The sequence below is a fragment of the Microcebus murinus genome, chromosome 7, assembly GCF_040939455.1.
Source record: "Microcebus murinus isolate Inina chromosome 7, M.murinus_Inina_mat1.0, whole genome shotgun sequence".
Lineage (NCBI taxonomy): Eukaryota > Metazoa > Chordata > Mammalia > Primates > Cheirogaleidae > Microcebus > Microcebus murinus.
Window position 1 is genome coordinate 69,634,532 of NC_134110.1, and position 20,309 is coordinate 69,654,840.

Below are 20,309 nucleotides of genomic sequence, written 5' to 3' on the forward strand. Positions count from 1 at the left end.
AGTTTTCCTTGAATTGACAAAATTAGATTTTCTTCCATCTGTGGAAATGAGGTTTGTGAGCTATGTCAGTTTTAAAGAAATAAACAAAGTTTTATTGTTTGCACTCCTGGATCGTGGAGTTCACCAGGTAGGGGAAGAGGCACCATCACCCAAGAGAACAGAGAAAAGCCCCTGCAATGGGCACCATCTGAGAGACCAGGGATGGTATTGGACCAAACTGTATCTGGCCATGATGTGAGAGAAAACCTCCTGCTCTCACCAAGGCACTTGCTCATGCTAGAAGGAGCTTTTCTCTTTCTGGCTTTACAAGAAGCCTTGTAAGCTGACTCCCCCGTGGGCACTATGCCCGCCACATCTCAAGTCTTATGCTATGTTCTCTCTGACTACCCCACATGAAAACCCCCACCTATAACCCCTCCCCCCATACACACACCTAGAAGCTTGATGGGAAGCCCTGAAAGCAAACCTATAGTGGTGCAAAACATAAAGTTCTGTGTCCTTTGTGGAGAATGGGATAGATGAGTATTGTAACAAGCAGGCTCAAGACTCTGAGCAACAGGTGAAAAACCCGTATTACTGAAGAGGAGGGAAGGTATCAGTCCAAACACCAGCTGCATAAATACCTCAACAAGCATGGAGACTCCGGAATAGTCAAAAAAGGTCAATCCGCTGCAATCCAGGACTAAAGAACACTTCTCATTAGGGCAGGACTGGGAAGCTTCTTCTGCAGGAGAAACAGACTTGAGTTAGGGAAAATTCTTAGGGATTTCTGCTGCTGACTTTGACTGGTGGGAAGATAACAATGGCCTTGAGTTTCACAACACTAATTCTGAACACTGTTTTAATTTTTAAATTTTCAGTAAATTATTATTTCTGAACTCTGATTTCTTCATTATGAGAATGTTATTTCAGGTCATTATCACATAACTCAGAGAGGAAGACAGACTAAATTAATTACCAGTATCATTTCACAGATAAACTGAGGCTCAGCAAGTTTAAATTTCTTTTGAAAGGATACCTGACAAGTTAGTGCTAAGCATATAGACTAGAATCAAGGCCTCTAGACAACTCTTTCTACAATATCACACTGTTTCCATACTGGGTGTGCTCAGAAGTAGAGCCCTGCCTTGTGGTGCCTGAAGTACATATAATTTTGGAGTCACACTTTAATGAAAAAAATCCATTGCTGAGGCTCGTCCTGCAGCCTAGCAAGGGATCTGTGTGAGAGCCCTGAAAATTAAGCTTAATTTGGTTCATAGTAAATCTGCCTCTGAATATACCTAATGGAAATAAAATGATTATTCTTAGGAGTTCATGACCTCTTTTGATTCAGTTTCCTCATGTGATATATTTCTGAGCAGTGATAGGCCGCATTTGGGTGGCCCTAAGGAGTGATGTGGCTCTCAGAGCTGATTACATAGGCTAAGGTTACACCACTGTAGTTGGCAAAGTCTATCAACTAAACTCCAATTCATTCGTTATTATGAAATTCTCTGAAAAAATAAATTCTTAATTGGAATAGTTTTGCCATTTAAAATGCTCAAGGTTTTCCCATAGAGTGGCTACAGATAAATGGAAATATGTATTTTTCTCAATTTGGAGGGAAGTATGAGGGAAGGAGGGCATTAAAAAAAAAAAACCCTGCTACTTAGCTGCTTAAAGATAAAAACAAGTGAGAAGAAGATATAAAATACACACTGAAAATTTATATGTGGCGGTAAATGTTAGGAAAAGGAGAAATGCTACAAAGTAATTTCTAATACATTTGAAAAGTGGTATTCAGATAGAGGATTTATTTTCAAGTTTTACCTTTAGATCTATATTCCTATTTATTAACTGAATAATAACTACACAGTATGTACTACCTTGAAGGAATTTTTTTAAATGGATTGGGTGATAAATATGAGTGAGATCTTATTCCTTTCTTCAAGGAGGTTATAATATACTTGAGTGCCAAGCATAGCATTAGTATATCAATGACACATGATTGAAAATGATAAAATGAAAAATATGGAAATTTACAGAAAGGAGTAGTCTCTTTAGAGTGACTAGAAAAGGCTTCATATGAAAAGTAGCCTTGAAGGATGCATAAGATTTCAAAAACTAGCAACGATATAGAGTTGTAAGCATTCCAACCATACAGACAGCCTTAATTAAATACTAATAATTCCTTAAGATCTCAAACTCCTCTTGCACCCATTCAACCAACATTTATTGAAGGCCAGCTATGTGCCAGGCACTCCAAGAGTGCCTTCTGTTTCCCTGTTTCTCCCAGGGAAAGGAGGGCTAAGCAGTCAATGTAGATTCAGGCTATGCTTCCATTGGCCTAAAATGGTAAATTAGAACCTCAGACGAAATTGAAAGTAACCACAACTTATCTCATCCACTGACCACACAGTAGTAATCATTATCATTCACTATTTGCCTAATTAAACATAGGACATACCTCTACTAATGCAGGGGCTCTTATTTATATTCTCAGGTATAATACACCCCTTCTCATTATCAGAGATAGGAAAGGATTAAGATCACAGGAAAACCAAAAATATTTATTCCAGATTAAAAAAAATACTTATTCTAATCAACAGTGGAATGTTGATTGGGTCATAAATACATTTTTACACAATTTGGAAATATTTTATTAAATTTTCACTGTATAAAAATATCTAACAATTAATTAGGTAAGCTTTCTTAGAAAACTTTACCAAACATTCATACAACATATATAGATGAAAATATATATTATGGAGCTAGACATTTTCTTACAAAGTTAGATACAAAATATTTTAGTAAGACTAGTCATGTTTACAATGTACATTGGAGTTCAATATTTGAAGGTTTCCTATTATTTTGAATATAATTGTTTTAGAAAATAAAATTTATATGGCTTCTTTAGAAGAAGCAATGTGTTAGAGCTAGATCATACCAGCTCTTGAAAGTCAACTATGTATATATCTTCTTCCCAACTCTATGTTTAATGATAGCATGTTGGTAGCTTGAAATCAGTTATGGTAGAAATATTTACACCATGGAAATTGGCAAAACTACAAATCAGTACTTCTTCACAACCCTGCCCCATTTCCCCAGCTCCAAGAATTGCTTAATAAAGATTTACCAGCACATTGCTGCTTAAAGGTGAGTACTCTTATTAAACATAAAGAAAATAATCATTAATTGTTAAAAATACAATGGCTCTGATTAAATGAATGATTTAAAGCACTGACACATTTGGGAATAGATCTTAAAACAACAATGAAGACACAATTTGACATCAAAATTAGTCCTTTTTTTCATCCACTTATATGACATTGTTCTTACCAAATGACATATATTTTATAAAATAATACATATTTCAAAATAAGATACAACCTAAAATTACTTGTCAAAAAACTTAAACATTAATATTTAACCTAAAACACTAAAAATTAATGATTTGAGATCTTTAAGTTGTCTTCTTTATTTACTATAAAACATAATAGCAATAGTAATAAAAGAGGCTTGGTAAAAAGACACTGTCATCTGAAAGAATATTAGCAATTTTTTAAAGAAAATAAGTCAATGCCTTGCTTTTCCTAAAAGATACTGCATATATTATCATCTATAACTCTATGGCATGAGTTCTATCATCCCTTTCAATAGCCAGGGAAAACATGGCTAATCAGTGATGGTACTTTTTACCACTGAGGTCAAACAAGACCTTATAACACCAGTCCACAGCCTTTGTGGCACCAGGAACTGGTTTCATGGAAGACAGTTTTTCCACGGATTGGTGGGGGGCATGGGAGGTAGAGCTCAGGTGGCGATACATGGCCTGGTTCCTAATAAGTCATGGTCCAGTACTAGGCAAGAGCCTGGAGGCTGGGGACCACAGCCTATAATTTTTATCAACTCAATGCTTCAGGAAGCCACTGGTAGTTAATCAGAAACTTATTTGTCATTTGGACCTTAAAAATATTGCAGTGAAAAACAATCTGTGTGTACGTTCTCTAGAGAGATTGACAACTGTATTTAAATGACTAGAAAATGTTGATAAAAAGGTATAGAAAATTCTTTAAGAAACAAGGCATTTTTTTCTTATTCTACCCTACCATATATATTTTACTTACTAAATTGTTCTTGCCATTCTCTTTATTTTCTTGTGCTTATTTCATAATTTAACTGGTGATAGATTATTAACTATGAAAATGTTTGAGTTTTATCAATAGTGATATAAAATTTTCCCTTCCATTGTCTCAGTGGGTTCATGCTATTGTTTGCTTTGTCTTTTCATTTTTCTGGCCAAGTTTCCTCTTTGCTATTCCTTTAATCAAAATATGTGTATATTTTCAGACCATCCAAAACAAAACAAAATAAAGTAAAGCAAAACAAAAGACTCATGACATGCAGTTGTGGATAATAATTTAAGGAAGCTATTTAAAGAGAAGCAATGCATGATTTCTTTTCTAAATTAAAAAAAAAAAATCCCTAATGGTAAAGTTACCAATTCACTTAAATGAAAATTTAAGTATAATGGACATTTCTGAAATCTTTCCCCAAATAAGTGAAGTTTTCTTTTACACAGTATCCTTTGAGTTCTGCCATTGTACTAATTTTACAGCTATAACCTTGTGTTCTAAGCTTCTGAGTAAATCTTTCAGAGCAATAAAAATCACATCATCCTAGAAAAGAGTACAGCTAATATCCTGCCTTAAGCAAAATGAGGTAAGCTTGGAGCATGTGCAAAGGAGACAACTAATCTATACCCATGTGGGATGTGGTAAATGATGGGCTTTATCTACAAAAAACAACATTTCAGAAAGAAATTAACCATCAGGTGTGGGTGGGCAATTAACTCCAGACTGTGGAAGCCAGCTCTCTCCTGTGGAATATTCATTAACTCCTTTAATTAAAAAGTATTCGTAGTTGCATAATTTAGGAGTGCTTTTCGTATACTTCAAAAGATTCTTGACAGCCTCTGAGTCATTCATAATTTTTTAAATGAAGGAATTTTCTGTTGATATCAACTATTGAGAAGCAGAATTATACTTCAAATTTCTCAAGAATATAAGGAGATAAGAAACATTTAGGACAAATCACAACACCACCTTTGGAAAACATGTGCACATATTATTGGGGATTTCATTCATTCATTCATTCATTCATTCATTCAAGCAGTCAGTTAACATACACATATTGAGTGCCTACTGTAAGCACTGTCTTAGCAAATGTAAGTGCAGTAGTGAACAAGAAAGAGGATGATTATGGGTCTGCCTTCAACACTTATAATCAAATAAGGAAGCAAGTCAGTTGAACTAGTAATTCGGTGTTATGAGGGCTGGAAAAGATGTGCAGAAATTGCTAAAGATGCACAGGAGACGTGATGTAATAGAATAATGGCTCCTCAAAGATGTACACATCTTAAACCATAGAACCTATGAATGTGTTGCCTTATGTTGCAAAAGGGAGTTTGCAGGTTTGATTAAATTAAGGATGTTGGGATGGGGAAGCCATCCTAGATTTCCCAGGTGATGTAATCACAAAGAGACAGGAGGCCCAGGGTCAGAGACGATGTGGTGATGGAAGAAGAGGTCAGAGAGAGATTTGAAGATGCCACACTACTGGCTTGAAAATGGAGGATGGGGCCATGAACCAAGGAAGACAAATGGCCTCTGGACATCGGAAAGGGCAAGAAAAGGGATTCTCCTCTACAGCTTCCAGAAGGAATATAGCCCTGCCAAAACCTTGATTTTTATGTTCAGACTCATTTTAGTATTCTGTCACCCGAAATTGTAAAATAATATATGTGTTTGTTTGAAGCCGCTAAATTCGTGGCAACTACAGCACTACAGCAGCAATAGGAAATGAATGCACGTGGGTTGCTGATGTGGGTGGTAGAAAGGGGGAGGTAAGGGCAGGAGCTTGTTTAGACTTTAAGGTCCATGATGGCAGAAATCATGTCTACTCTCTTCAACCTTGAACATACAGCCCCTGGAATTGTGCCCAGGATTTATTAGATGTTCAATAAGTACAATAAAGATTTACGGAGTGAACAAGAACATGACTTAATGCAGGAATAAAAGGAAGAATGTGATGGGTGAGCTGAGACCTGGAGGATGATTAGCAGTTAAATAGGTGAGTTCGTGGTGGGGGTGGACCTGGCAAATCACAATGCTAAGAGAGACCCCAACAGGATGTCCCTTGGTATTGGCATGAATTGACTGACTGTTTTGGGGACCTAAACTGCTAAACATGGTAATGGAAGATTTCTCCATAGGTTGAGCAATTTGTATTTTCATTAAGAGAAATCATGATTTCCATTGTATAATTTATGTAGCTTGTTTCACTTATTTTGACTCTTCTATCATGTGCTCAAGTGCAAGTCTTCCTCTTCTGAAAAGACTTTTGGGGAGAGGAATATTTTTAATTCTCTTCCCTTTTGTGCACTCACTCAGTTTATGTCTCCCCCTTGCTTTGGTCACTTCTAGATCTATTCTGTATTCCCCCAAACCCACTGAATGTATCCTGAATGACTTCACATTAACTTAAATTTACCATCCTCCAAACTAAACTCATCTTTCCTTTTGGCCACCTCCCTGGATTCCCTGAAATTCCCAGTTTGAGAATTTCAAAGATTCAGAATCATTATTTGTGTTGTCCTCTGCCTTTCCCCAACACCCAAACAGTGCCAGCTGTGTTCATCACGCTGCTGACATCTCTTTTGAGTACATCTTCTCTATTTACATGATCTGGTGGGCAAAGAAGAGGAGGATAGAGCCTTCACCTCCTCTTCTCTAGATCATCACCACCCTACCTTTCTTGCTTATTTCCCTGCAGACCACATCAGGACCAATCCTCCTGTACCTTAAAGATACAGATCTAAGTACTCTTATAGCTGAAGATGGTGAATCCCAGGCTGCACTTGACTCTATATTCCCTTGTATTGATCCAGCTGACTTTCTTTCTACCTAACTTGATTTATTTTACTTCTGCTCTATTAACTCTCAAAGAAAGAATAAGATTAGGATAGGCAGAAAAGGGAGATGATTCTAGTCATGAGGATCCAAATAAAGGCTTATACTCAGGCATGACAAAGTTAGCTGTAAGAGCCATGAATTGGTTTGTCTGGCTGGGAAGGAGGACTTCTATAATGTGTGGTGAAAGGGAAGGCAATTTGAAAGGATAAGGAAGCATTTTAGATGCCACCCTAGGGAGTGGGGATTTAATCCTCAGAAAGAAACCATTATAATCTATAAAGCATGGGAGAGATTTTTGTAAAGTAAAAGAGGCTGAAGATTAATCTGTCGTTACATCATGGAATAAAATAAAGCTGGGATGGCAGTTAGATCTCAGCTGTGTGTCGACTCCAGCCATTTTTAGTAGCTGCTTGCTTGCAGAACCATATTGAGAAGATTCGGAGGCTACTTAGGCTCACATGCAAAAGTGCCTTGATCTAGTATTCTGCCTGGCATGAGCACACAAACTGGGTATCTTCTATCTATAGAATAAAACAAAGAATGTCCCATAGCAGAAAAGCACATGAAAGTTATACTAATTCATTTTGAACATAATTATGGACAGAATAAGAGTCACAGAAATGAAAATGTAAAGATAATGAAACTAAGAGTTGTAGGTTTTAGTGATTGAGAAATCACGAACAAATGCAATAGACATAACCTTAGCATTTAAAGCAGAGGGACGTACAGCAGGATGGTATTACTGAGCAAAAGAGTGAAAGATAAGAGGACCGAGGAGACTCTGGAGGGGCAGAAGAGGAGAGAGGAGGAGGATGTCAGAAGAAATATTCTGATCAACTATGTCTGACTACTATTATAGAAAAGGGCCACGGGGTATCAAAAAATTTCACCAAGACACAGAAAAGTTGACCATGCCCAGCAGCTACTGCTTTGTGCAAAGTGCACTTGGTCTAGGGATATTTAGTGTAGGTAAGAAATCCCTTAAAATTTGTTTTTCAGTTTAGTGGAACAGTAAGATACTCAAGAAGTTAAATAAGTACTATATCACAGTATTATATAAGTGTTCTTTGAAAGCACAAGGCAGGAGAAAGTAAATTTGCCACAGTAAGTTAGAAAAGACCAGAAAAGCTAACATCTTAGCTGCATCCATGTTGATGTGGGTCAATGCAATTGTTTCATATATTTATATTTTATTCTATTATTTATCTCATATATTTAGAATACATCACATGCTATAATTCAATAGATAATTCCTAGTTTTGGAAGAACTATAAACAATACTACTATGAAGAATCTTGTATATGTTTCCAGACAACAACTATTAAGAGATTCTTCTTTTATTGTTTTTAAAAGTACAAAAATTATATATACAATTCAGTTCTTTCCCTGGTCAAGCACTGTAAAAAAAAAAGCAATATATACAATTCAGATTTTCCTTTATTTTATTTTTATGTTTATATAAATGGAATTGGAATTTTACAGTATGTTTCTCTTTGTCTTTCTGTTTTTCCCCAACGTTATTGGATTTATTCAATTTTCATTATTGTGTAAGTATACCATATAATAAATAAATTAAAATTTGATTGTGTAAATATACCACAATTTATATGTACTTGCTACATTTGTTGGACATATGAGTTCTTTCCAGGTTTGGATACTTACAAACAATATTGTGAACATTCTTGGTTGTGTACCTTGTTGCACATAGCTATCATTTCTTCAGGATGTATAACTAGGAACAAACTTGCTGGCCTTAAGGTATGTGTATCTTCAACTTTATAAGATATTGCCAAACTGTTTTCCAACGTGGTTATACAGGTTATAATCTAAAAATCCAAAATTTGAAATGCTCCAATATCAAAAACTTTTGAATGCCAACATGGCACCACAAGTAAACCTGAACACATTATTTGTTCACTGTATTAATGGCAAGTCATATTTACCATTATATGTGAATAAGTATAAGAAAATTATTGCTTATTGGTAGCATGTAAATTCAGAGTCATTAATGATAGTGATACCAAACAACCACAGACTGTCCACATAGGTGTCTGAGAGAGTGACACCTTTGCTTTCTCATGGTTTAATGTATACAAAATTTGTTTCATGCACAAAATTATTTTAAAATGTTATATAAAATTACCTGCAGACTATGTGTATAAGGTATATATAAAACATTAATGAATTCCATGTTTAGACTTGGGTCTCATTCCCAATATATCTCATTATGTATATGTAAATATTCCAAAATCCAAAAAACTCTGAAATCTAAAACACTTTTGGTTGGTGCTGATCATTTTGGATAAAGAATACACAACCTGTAAAAGTTTACATTCCCACCAACATTGTAGGGGACTTCTTGTTGCTCTACATCTTCACCAATCCTTAATATTGTCAGACTTAAATTTTTACCACTTTTATATATACAATGTGTTATCTATTGTGGATTCAATTTTCATTTCCCCAATAATAATGGTGAACACTAATAGTGAAGTCAAACATATTCTCATATGTTTATCGGAAACTTAGAAAATATCCCTATTTTTGAAATGCCTGTTCATGTCTTTTGCTCATTTTTCTGTAGGGTTTTCTGCCTTTTTTTACTCATTGATTTATAGTAAAAAGCAGTCCTTTCTTCATTCTGTATGTTACATCTATTTTTTTCCACTTTGGCTTATCTTTACATGTCTTATATGGTGACTTTTGGTAAACAAAAGTTTTTAACAATAATCTAGTGAAATTCAATGGTCATTTTCTTTAAGGCTTAATGCTTTACATTTTTTTTTTAAAATTTACTTACTCAGGCTTTTAAAGATATTCTCCTATATTCTCTTCTAAATTTATATTTTTGTCTACTATGTTAAAGTGTTTGATATATCTAGTACTGATGTGGAAATTTGGTGGAGAGTAGAGGGCTAATTTCATTCATCATGGATACATGATCATCCCAGCATTATTTATTAGCAAGACTGAACTTCCCCACTGCTCTGCAGTGCTACTTTTGTCTTAAATGAAACAGTAATATATGTTTGCCCCCTCTGGGATCTCTATTCTGTCATATTGATATTTTTATTTCTGGTCCAATACCACATGCATTGATTATTAAAGCTTTATAATACATCTTGATGGCTAAGAGAACATGCCTTCCCCTTTGTTCATATATTTCAAGAGTACCTTGACTATTCTTAGCCATTTGAGTTTTTACAAAAAATTTAAATAAGTTTGTAAAGTGTCATTAAAATATTCTATTATAATTTTAATTGGGATTAAATTAAAATCTATAAATCAATTTAAGAACTGACACCTTTTTGATACTGAGTATTCTAATCAATGGACATTGTAGTTCCCTACATTTATTTATACATACCATTTATTTAAGTGTTTCAGGTATTTTTAATACCTCATAATAAAATTCTACACCTTTGTCCTGTGTATGTCTATGCATCTTTGTTTAAATTCACTTCTAAGATTTGATATATTTTAAATATACTGTAAATAGTAGCTTTTATTTATTTTCTCTTTGATGCTAGTATATTGAAGTCAATTGATTTTAAATCATAAATTGCAGGAAACTTGTTAATCTCTCTTATAAATTCAAACATAGACTATTAAACCTTTTTATATTTTACATACATAATTATTTCATGTGTGAATAATAAAACTTTTATTTTTTTCTTTCCAAACATTATGTGTTTTATTTTTCTCTTGCTTTACTACATTGGCTAGGACTACTAATATAATACTCAGTAACAGTGGGGATACTACTTGCTAATTATATAGCTAAGCATTTTTTTCATAAATATATTTGAATTTAGTCATATGCTTTACTATATCTTATGAGATTATCAAATGAAAGTTCCTTTAATCTGGGCATGATGCATTTTATATATATACACTTATGCACATATATATACAGACATACATATACATACATATATAAATACATACATACAGATATATTGTATAAGTTTTTATATAGCATGTACATTCATGAACAAAAGTGGTAAATCACTTTATATCCTCCTTCTGACCATTTCCAATATGGGTATCAAGGTTATGCCTGATTTATAACATTAGTGTGATCTTATCTCTCCATTTTCTAGTTTGGAATTATTTCCCCTCTGGTAGAGTTCACTAATGAGGACATGGAATATTCTTTGTGGGAAGATTTCTGACTAGCAATTACTTTAATTTAGAATTTAAAAAACCCAGAAAATTTCTGAGTTTTTTTTCTACTTTTTGAATCAGTTTTGTAAAATTATATGTTACTAGGAATTCGTCCCTATCTTCTAAATTTTCTTTTGGTATCAAGATACCAATAATACTCTCACATCTTTTTTTAAATTTTTAAAAAAAATTTATTTTTAATTATTATGGATACATAATGCTTGTATAACTTTATAGGGTACATGTGATGTTGCAATACAGGTACACAATGTGAATTAATCAAATCAGGGTAATTGGGGTTTCCATTACCTCGGGTATTTAACATTTCTTTGTGTTAGGAATATTCCAATTACACTCTTTTAGTTATTTTAAATAATAATCTCATCTTTTATACATTCATAGGATCTGTAGTTATATTTCTTTTTTTGTTCCTAATATTGTTACTTGTGCCTTCTGTCATTTTATCTTAGTATTGTCTTATGTTTAATAATTTAATTATTGTTTTCAAAGATCCAATTTGGGCTTCATTGATCTTCTTAATTGTGTGTTTGTTTTCTATCTTATAAATTTCTATCTCTAGCTTTATTAAATCCTCCTTTTGACTTCCATTAGGTTCATTTTGCATTAGTTAGCTTCTTGAAGGCCTTCTTTCCTAATACTGTATATGTAGTTTAGTATGTAAATTTTCCTTAAGTACTGCTTTATCTGTAATGCATAAGATTTGATATGCAGCATTTTCTTATAATTTAATTAATTTCTCTTCTAATTCTCAGTATGATTTCTTCCTTGAACAACAGGAAATTACAAAGAGTATTTCCTAATTTCCAAATATATAGGGGCTTTTGAGTTACCTTTTTGTTGTAAATATCTTTCTGTTAAAGATTTCCAGCTTAATTGCAGGTTGGCCAGTAACCTGCCTAATGGAAGTTCAAATAACTTCCATTATTTGAAATGTGTTGAAACTTGCACTATGGCCCTGAGTATGGTCATCAGAGAGACAGCAAAAGTCGGTCTCTCCTAGGCATCTGCCTAAGGGAAAACACAGCTGCCCAAGCCTAGTATTCAACTGGATACTCAGTCAAAGACGAGAATGCTAATCAGGGTCCTCAGAATAGTTTCCTCTTTTCCCAGACCTTTAGCAAGATGCTTCTGAATCATGCTCATATTCATTGCAAAAATTATATATAATTTTTAATTCCTCTCCTCATTCTTTTTCTCTCTTACCAAATAGTGATGCTTAGACTATACAACCGTCTATAAACCTAATAGGGATTTAACCTTCTGGTTAAGGATAATGACTTGAATCTTAGTACTTCTATCTTTTTTTTCCTGCTCCCCCTGCCCTCGCTTGCTTCCTTCTTTCCACTTATTCATTACTTGGCCATCTATTAAGTTTTTGTTCCTAGTGATAAAGCCATAACAAATGCCAATTATTGAGAAATAATGATAAATAAAATTAGAGAGTCAATAGGAAAAAAGAGTGAAGACTTGAGAAATGAGGCAGTAATTGTCATTAATATTTATAATTGACATCACTTTATTAAAAAAAATCACAAAGTTAAAAATAAACCCAGTTTTTACCCTGAATTTTCAGCATTGACTTATTCTCTTAAACTTGTGACCCAATAACAGGAAAATGTATGGTTCTATTTCATTCTTTTAACTTGTGTCATTTCCTTAGCTCCAGACTAAAAATACTTATTCTGAAGTGTATGTTTAAAGTAATAGATGCCATTACACTAGCAATATTTTTTAAGAAAGCTAATAAATTTATAACTAAAATTATTCACAAAAACTCAAAATAAAAAGTAAATCAAATAGATATTTCCAAAAGACTTCTAATAAAAATAACATTTATTTACACCTAGTTAAAGAAATTAGCAAAATAAATATTATATGTTACAAAACAAATGAAGAGAATTTGTATTACTATCTATATTAAATAAAAGCCATAATGATGAATAATTTAACTATCACTGATGTTTTAATCTCAGTAAATATCAAATTAAAAGAAAAATACATAGATTTCTTCCAATTCAACTTTTTTTCAGTTAGCTACTATATTAGCATGATACTTTTCCTTCATACTTCACAGAGGTATATCACTTTCTTTTGTGTCTTTAAATTTTCTCTATACTGAGACAAAGTCACATCAATTCATGAGTTTGTGCAAAAGAACAATTACACTTCTAGAGAATAAACATTGACCTGGATCATTTAACAGGCACTTATCATCAAAACACTTGTTCCTGTTACCTGATTTTTTTTTCAGATAGATATGAATATATAATATCTTGAAATTGCTGGTTTGTTTAGGGTAGAAATCCAAAATGTGTTTAAAGAGATGATATTTGGGGAAAAATACGAATCCATATTAAAACTACATATCATACCATGAATTTTAATTTGTGGTTCAAACATTTAGGTAAATAACAAGAAAAAGGAGGAGGAAAAGGAGAGAGAAGGAAAAGAAAGGAGGGAAAGGAGAGGAAGAGGAAGGAGGGGAAGGAGGAGAGAGGAAAGAGGTAGGGAAGGAGGAGAGGGGAAGGAGGAGAGGGTAAATAAGAGGAATAGAGAAGGAAGGAGGAAGGAAACAGCAGGAGGAATACCCAGGAGGACAGAAGAGGAGAAAGTAGGAGGAGGGAGGAAGAGGAGGAGGAGAGCAGAGGGAAGAGGAAAGTGAGGAGGAGAGAGAAAGGAAGGCAGATGAAAGAGATAAGGCAGACAAGGCGGAGAAAGGGAAGAAAATTTCATTCTCTGATCTACATTCAAGTCAAACACTTAGATTTTCTGTTTCCTTAAAGCTGACTCACCATTGCAGTTGCCATTGGATAGAGAATTGAGCAGCGTGTTTTGTTCACACTGCAATGGAAACAAATGCAAAGATGAAAACTGTTATAATTCATTTCTGTGAAAAAAGTACACCATTCTTTTCTCTATAAAAAATAACCAAAAAAATAGTCTCCAACAATTATTTTTCACTAGCTTTGTTTTCAGAATGATGTATACAAGAAACTTTGACAAGATAAAATGATCGTTAGTTTTAACTATGTATTAGTTCAGTAGATAATTCATGTTATCAAGTCAAACTGTCTTCTTTAGAATATTTTCTGCACGACCAGGATTGTTTTGATTTTGGATCAGAAATGAAACGTTTGCATATTTTTTTTTAATGTAGCATATCCAATCAGAAATTAACTTCATTAACAGCATTCTCAGAGGGAGAGCCATTGATCATTTATTTCATAGCACACAAAAGTTAACTGTTCATCTGTAGCTCCATGAAAATGCCCAAGAAACATTCCTGATTTATGGAAATGCTGGAGAATGAAAATGGCTCTGTATGCTACATTTAAGCTTCTCTGACAACAGTTGATGCCTCTAATGAGATCACATGCTATCTACTTCTCAAATAATGTATTATTGTTATTTTTGTTAATGATGATGATGATAGCAATTGGTATTTCTTTAGTACTCTATACCAAGGACTTTACATTAATCACTTAATCCTCAGAACAATCCTAATGAAGTTACTGATCTCATTTTTCATAGTAAAGAGTTAAAGATTAGAAAGTTTGGTCTAAAACTGGACTAAAACCAAAGTCCATGCTATTCCAATTCCGAACCTCATATGCCCAACTGCTATATTACACTGCTTCTGTCATGCAATCAGTTTTCATCTTAAAGGCTGACTAGAGCACTTCTATTTTCTCTTCTTGATGCCCAATAGTACAGCTTATATATTTTAAGTCTGGCTCTGACAATTATCAGCTATACAGTTTCCAACAGGTTATTTCACATTTCTTGGTCTCAACCCTCTTTTTATGTAATATTCAAGTAATACTACTTCCATTGTGGGGCTGGTGATGATCAAGTTAGACAGCCTAATTAAAGGGGCTGGCCCCTTAGAGATATTCAATGGCTATGGATTTCCTTTTCCTCCTCTTAAAAATACCTTGCCTGAAATCTCCCGTGCAGAAGAATGTCAAATAATTTATATAGATACTCCGCCTTAAAGAAAGTGAATCACACCTCCATGCTCCTTAAGTATGGGCTGCACACAGTGACTTCCTTCCAAAGGGGAAGTATAGAAAGGGGAGGGGGGTGGTTAAAGGAACTTTATGGTGGAGAAACCTGGCAAACATCACTTCATTCTGGTGACCAAGGTTAACATCAACAGTGATAAATCACATTCATATGCACCCTTGATACGATGTGATGAGAAGGGTACTTACTTTACCTCTATAGTTTTCCTCCCAAGAAGGGCCCCATGCTTAGAAGGGTCTCCCACTTGGTTTAATGCTTTGCTGTCACCATCTTGAAATTCTTAATAATTGTTGAACGAAGGGCCTCATAGCTTCATTTTGCACTGGGCCCCTGCAAATGACATACCTGATCCTGTATCTAGGGCCTCTGTGTTATGGATCAGTAAGAGGCCCAGAGGCAGAAGCATGAAGCTGTGATGGAAAGGGATGTGGTTCCTCAGAAATGGGAGGGCCAACATGGTCTATATAGCTGAGTGACTGAGAAATAATACATGCTTAAGGGTGTAAGAGAAAAAAGAGATCTTTGTGATCTAGAGTAGGCAAGAAAAGCTTCATGGAGAGCATAGTTAACCAAACTACTAATAATAATATTAGCTATGCTTTTGTGATATTGCGTAGGCCAAGCACTATTCTAAGTGCTTTGCATATATTTACTCATTTACTCATCTTGATTACCCATGAGAAAACTGAAGCACAAAGATTCAATATCTCTGTTAAAGTCCCACAGCTAGTAAGTGGCAAACCCAGGCAGCTTAGATGTAAAGGCCATGCTGTTAACATTGCAGAGGGCTTAAGGATTCAAATGATGATAGATAGTTCATTTACATTGAATCGTACTGGTACACATTTGATTCAGTATCTCTGTTAATTGATTTTATTTATGAAGGTAAAGACTTCTGGAATTTTAGAATAATGTTATAATGATGGCAATAGGTTGTGCTTCCCTGAAGTCATTTATCATATTCTATTACTTTTAGAGTTTACTCTAACACTTTTTTGTTAGAACCTTGTTAAAAAGGTCATTTATATTAAGTGATTTGTCTTATATATTCTTCTCATGGTTATAGTACCTGGTACACATGTCCATTAGATATATGCTAAATGAATGAATGAATGAACAACAGAGTGATTACCTAAAAGCTAATTACAAGGACCAAATAAAAAGTATAATACAATATTAGGTTTTGCTGAGAGGAGAGGTCTCCAAACACTTTTAAAATGTTTTATTGTTTGCTTGACACATTTTTTAGTGCCATGATATAAGGCTACCTGTAGTATGACATTGAAACTACTGATCCTACCTTGCTGATGTCATCAAGTAGCTGGTTGCTGGCATTTTCCTTTTGGATTATGTTCATTAAATCCATATGAAATTTCTTTGCATTAAGGAAAACGAGTGGGTTGTTAATTGAGATAATTTTCACCTGCTGCAGGGTTTCCTTTTAGATGAGAAAAAAATTAGATTTAGAGCTCTGAATTAAATAAGAGAGAATCACTATATCCAGCAAGTATAAATCTTATAAGTCCAAATACCACTCAATTGTGCAAGCAATCTTTTAACTAACATTTTAATTATTAAAATTTATTTAGAGGCCTTAATGTACTATCACACTTCTTGGGAAAATATATACTTCCTCTTTACTAAGAAGCACTAATAATCGGGAGATAAGTTGCAGCTTTTCGGAAAGTGGCCCTTATTCCTACTAACTGGGTGTTGGGGAGGCAGTAGCCTAGAATATCCAAACAAAACTGGGAAGATCTATCTTCCCAAAAGTGCCTCTTCCATTCAATCTATCAATTGACAATTAATTTACTTGGCCATCAGTATTTTTTAAATGTGAAAATGTGTCTTGAATGGTCAACTGCCAGTCATTTACCTTGTAATGACATAGCTTTCCTTTAGCTGAAATATAACTTTACAATTGACTGATAGTCCCAATTAGAAGACAGAGACCGAGAGGCAGTATCAGGAATATAACTTCACTTTGGGTAGGCCTAGGTTACTGAATTGCCAGGATGTAGGTGAGAGTTGCAAAAAGAGAGAAATAAAAGTTTTAACATAAAAGGTGTCTGCTTCGGCCATCTGCCCAGGTATTACTGGCAGCATTTGGTGGTATGCAACTAAAACCATCTTCTCTTTGACCTTTGGAGCCAGGCATCTGACCTAGAAACTGAGAGCATGGCAAATTCTATGAAATGACAACTCCTTACCAACTAAGTAAAGCAATAGTTCTTCAGGCTCTAGTACTTCCATAGAAGAGGAAATGCAGAGAATAGTAATGCATACAGGAAGAGGACAGAAAAATGAAAGAAAGAAAATATTAGGTATGTTAATTTGGACAATTCATTTAACCTTTCTCAGTTCCTTATTTTTTAAACTAGATAATCTCAAAAGTTTCTATAGCTGCAAAACTGATTAAACTCTAGAAAATGATGAGATCTGCAACAAATAATTAAAAAAAAAAAAGGCTTAAGTTGCCAAACTAACTTTTAGTCAAGAGTAAACCTCTTAGAAACTAAAAATAAAATATTAATTCTAGGCTTGTCATATTTAGTCACACAAAACCCCAAACCTTAGATTGACCACATCACATGATTGTGCCAATATGTTAAGTTAAGATAATATGAAAAATATACATATTTATTAGAGAACAGAGATTCAAATTGTTCCAGATAAATTCTTAGCCAGGCATGGTGGCACACGCCTATAATCCTAGCACTTTGGAAGGCTGAGGTGGGAGGATCACTTGAGGCCTAGAGTTTCAGACCAGCCTAGGCAACGTAGTGAAACCCCATCTCCACAAAAAATTAAAAAAAAAAAAAATTAGCTGGGCATGGTGGCATTTGCCTATAGTAGTCCTAGCTACCCTGGAGCTAGGAGGCAGGAGGATCTCTTGAGCCCAGGAGCTTGAGATTGCAGTGAGCTATGATCATGCCACTGCACTCCAACAGAGCAAGACCCTGTCTCAAAAAAAAAGAAAAATTTTTTTTTCCAATGGAGTTTAATTCACTGAGTGGGAAGAGATATCCCAAATCAGGATAGGGTTTTTTATATGAAGAGTCCATAAATGGAAAAAAGGAATAACAGATCATTTTGTTTAAGTTAGTTAAAAATTCCATCCATCAGTTTATATTCAAATTTTGCTCTATTTTAGTTTTTCCCTCTTATTTCTAACACAAAACACTAAGTCACTAGTGAGATTTACTATTTTAATAAAATTAAAATTTCCATGTGTCACAGTTATTAGTCAGGTCAGTAATTAGACTGGAAATAATCAAAGTTTAAAGATGTGGAGAGATTTCTAGCATTTCCTAAAAATCCCCTCATTCACTTCTCCACGTGTTTAGCTCAAGAAGAAGGTAAGAATTAAGCAGAATTTATTAACTGGTGATTTTTAAGATGAAAAATAGTCAAACCCAAAGTCAAATTTTGTCTGAAAGCTAAGGATGTCACATCTAAAGCATGTGTACACATGGTGTGATTCACAGAGGACATCGGGAGCCCGAAGAGCCAGTATGGGACTTTGCACAGCGCTAAATTCTGATTAAAAATGTAAGGAAAGAAAAGAAAGTCAGAGTGAAAACTTGAGCTTGGAACACCCTCAAAGTCTCTAAACTCAAATAGCTCCCTGTGGATCCAACCTTTCCAACTTATTAAAATCACAAGCCATTCCCCTGGGTGTCATAGAAAGGCTCCTGATGCTCCTCTCTGCTTCCTGTCTATCTGAGACTACCCTGATGCTGGTCCTGCTGGGGGAGACCAGCTCCCTCTGTTCTGACAGGAATCGTGAGATACTGGAGCAAGTGCGTGAGTAAAATAAAGGAAAAAAGGTTGGCCAAACATTTACAAAGCAGATTCAAAGTGAGGGCAATTTTTTTTTAACTGGCAAAAATATTTCAAGTCAACATTTTTTCCTTACTTTAAACTCATTTGATGATCCCTTAAAATAAGACACCAGAACTCAAGTACAGTTGGCCAACCTAAGCATGGGCAGGGCAAGATAATTTACATAAGTTGTTTCCTTAAAAAGATGTCCACTGTGCATGAAACCAATCCCACTGGCATTCCATAACAATTGGAACAATTGGACTTCATTGCCTTCTGCTAACAACACAATCCCATTGACTGAGGGTTTTTTAAAACAAAAAAAAAAAAAAAAAAAAACGATACCATGAACCAACTTTGCTTCATTCCTCCATCACTTAACTCAGAATATACTATAGGTTTGGTTTGATTACTATGCAACTAAGTAATGGAAAAGAGGTTTCCAAATGCCTGAACTAATGTGGGCCATGATTCTATTGTGAATTGTAGCTCTATGAACCATAATATGATCTTATCTGAATGCTAAATCCAAAGAGGGTTTTTTTTTGTTCTATTGATTTGCTGCATGTACACTATAACATGTGTGGTGGTCACATATATACCACTGGAACCTCATACTAATAAGAAATAGAATTATCATGTTTTCAATTGTCATAATTTATCTTATTTTTATGATATCTTAAAACTATCTCACTCACAAAAATTATTAATAATTGCACAAATGAAAAAGAAAAATAAACTTACACTGTCTGTTTCTGTCTTCACTTTAAATTCCATTTCTTTCATGTTTTTTATATGTAGAGTCTTTGCTCTAAAATAAAGGCAGATAGAAAATAAAACTAATCACTGCATAAACAATGAAGAAACAAAAAGGATAAGCCATTTTATCTTAACAATTAGAATGTGTATAAAATGGTTTAGATCCTAGAGCCCATTTGTTTCTAAGACATTGTTAAATCTATGTATCTCTGGGATCTCAGGAATAGAGGGTAACAGCAGAGGCATCTAAGTAGAGATTAATCAATGTAATTTTCCTCATTTACATACCCAGAACCCCATACCTCCAAGCTACAAGAAGTGGATTGGTAAAGAAAAATTATAAAAGAGAAAAATCCAGAGAGTTTGCAGTATTTGATAAAATCTGATTTTAAAGAAAAGGAAGGAAAGAAGGAATCAATGGCAAGGTACAACCAGATAATAAGGAATCTGCATTTATAGACTCTACAACGATACAATCTACATAGATAAAATTTTACATTTATCAGAATATATTATTCCACAAATAATTTCAAGGAAAGGATGAGAAGTGAGGAGTAT

General features: G+C 34.2%; 1 protein-coding gene across 2 annotated transcripts in view; it reads right to left on the reverse strand.

Annotated features, from left to right (window-relative positions):
- SLC26A7 (solute carrier family 26 member 7) overlaps positions 1-20,309 on the reverse strand; it is a 136,865-nt gene that overhangs the window by 8,794 nt on the left and 107,762 nt on the right. For both annotated transcript variants that reach the window (XM_076005167.1, XM_012749624.3), the window contains exons 13-16: positions 19,737-19,803; positions 16,468-16,605; positions 13,934-13,982; positions 624-724 (exon numbers count right to left, since the gene is read on the reverse strand). In XM_076005167.1, coding sequence (XP_075861282.1) covers positions 624-724; positions 13,934-13,982; positions 16,468-16,605; positions 19,737-19,803 — 355 coding nt within the window. The remainder of the gene's footprint in view (positions 1-623; positions 725-13,933; positions 13,983-16,467; positions 16,606-19,736; positions 19,804-20,309) is intronic.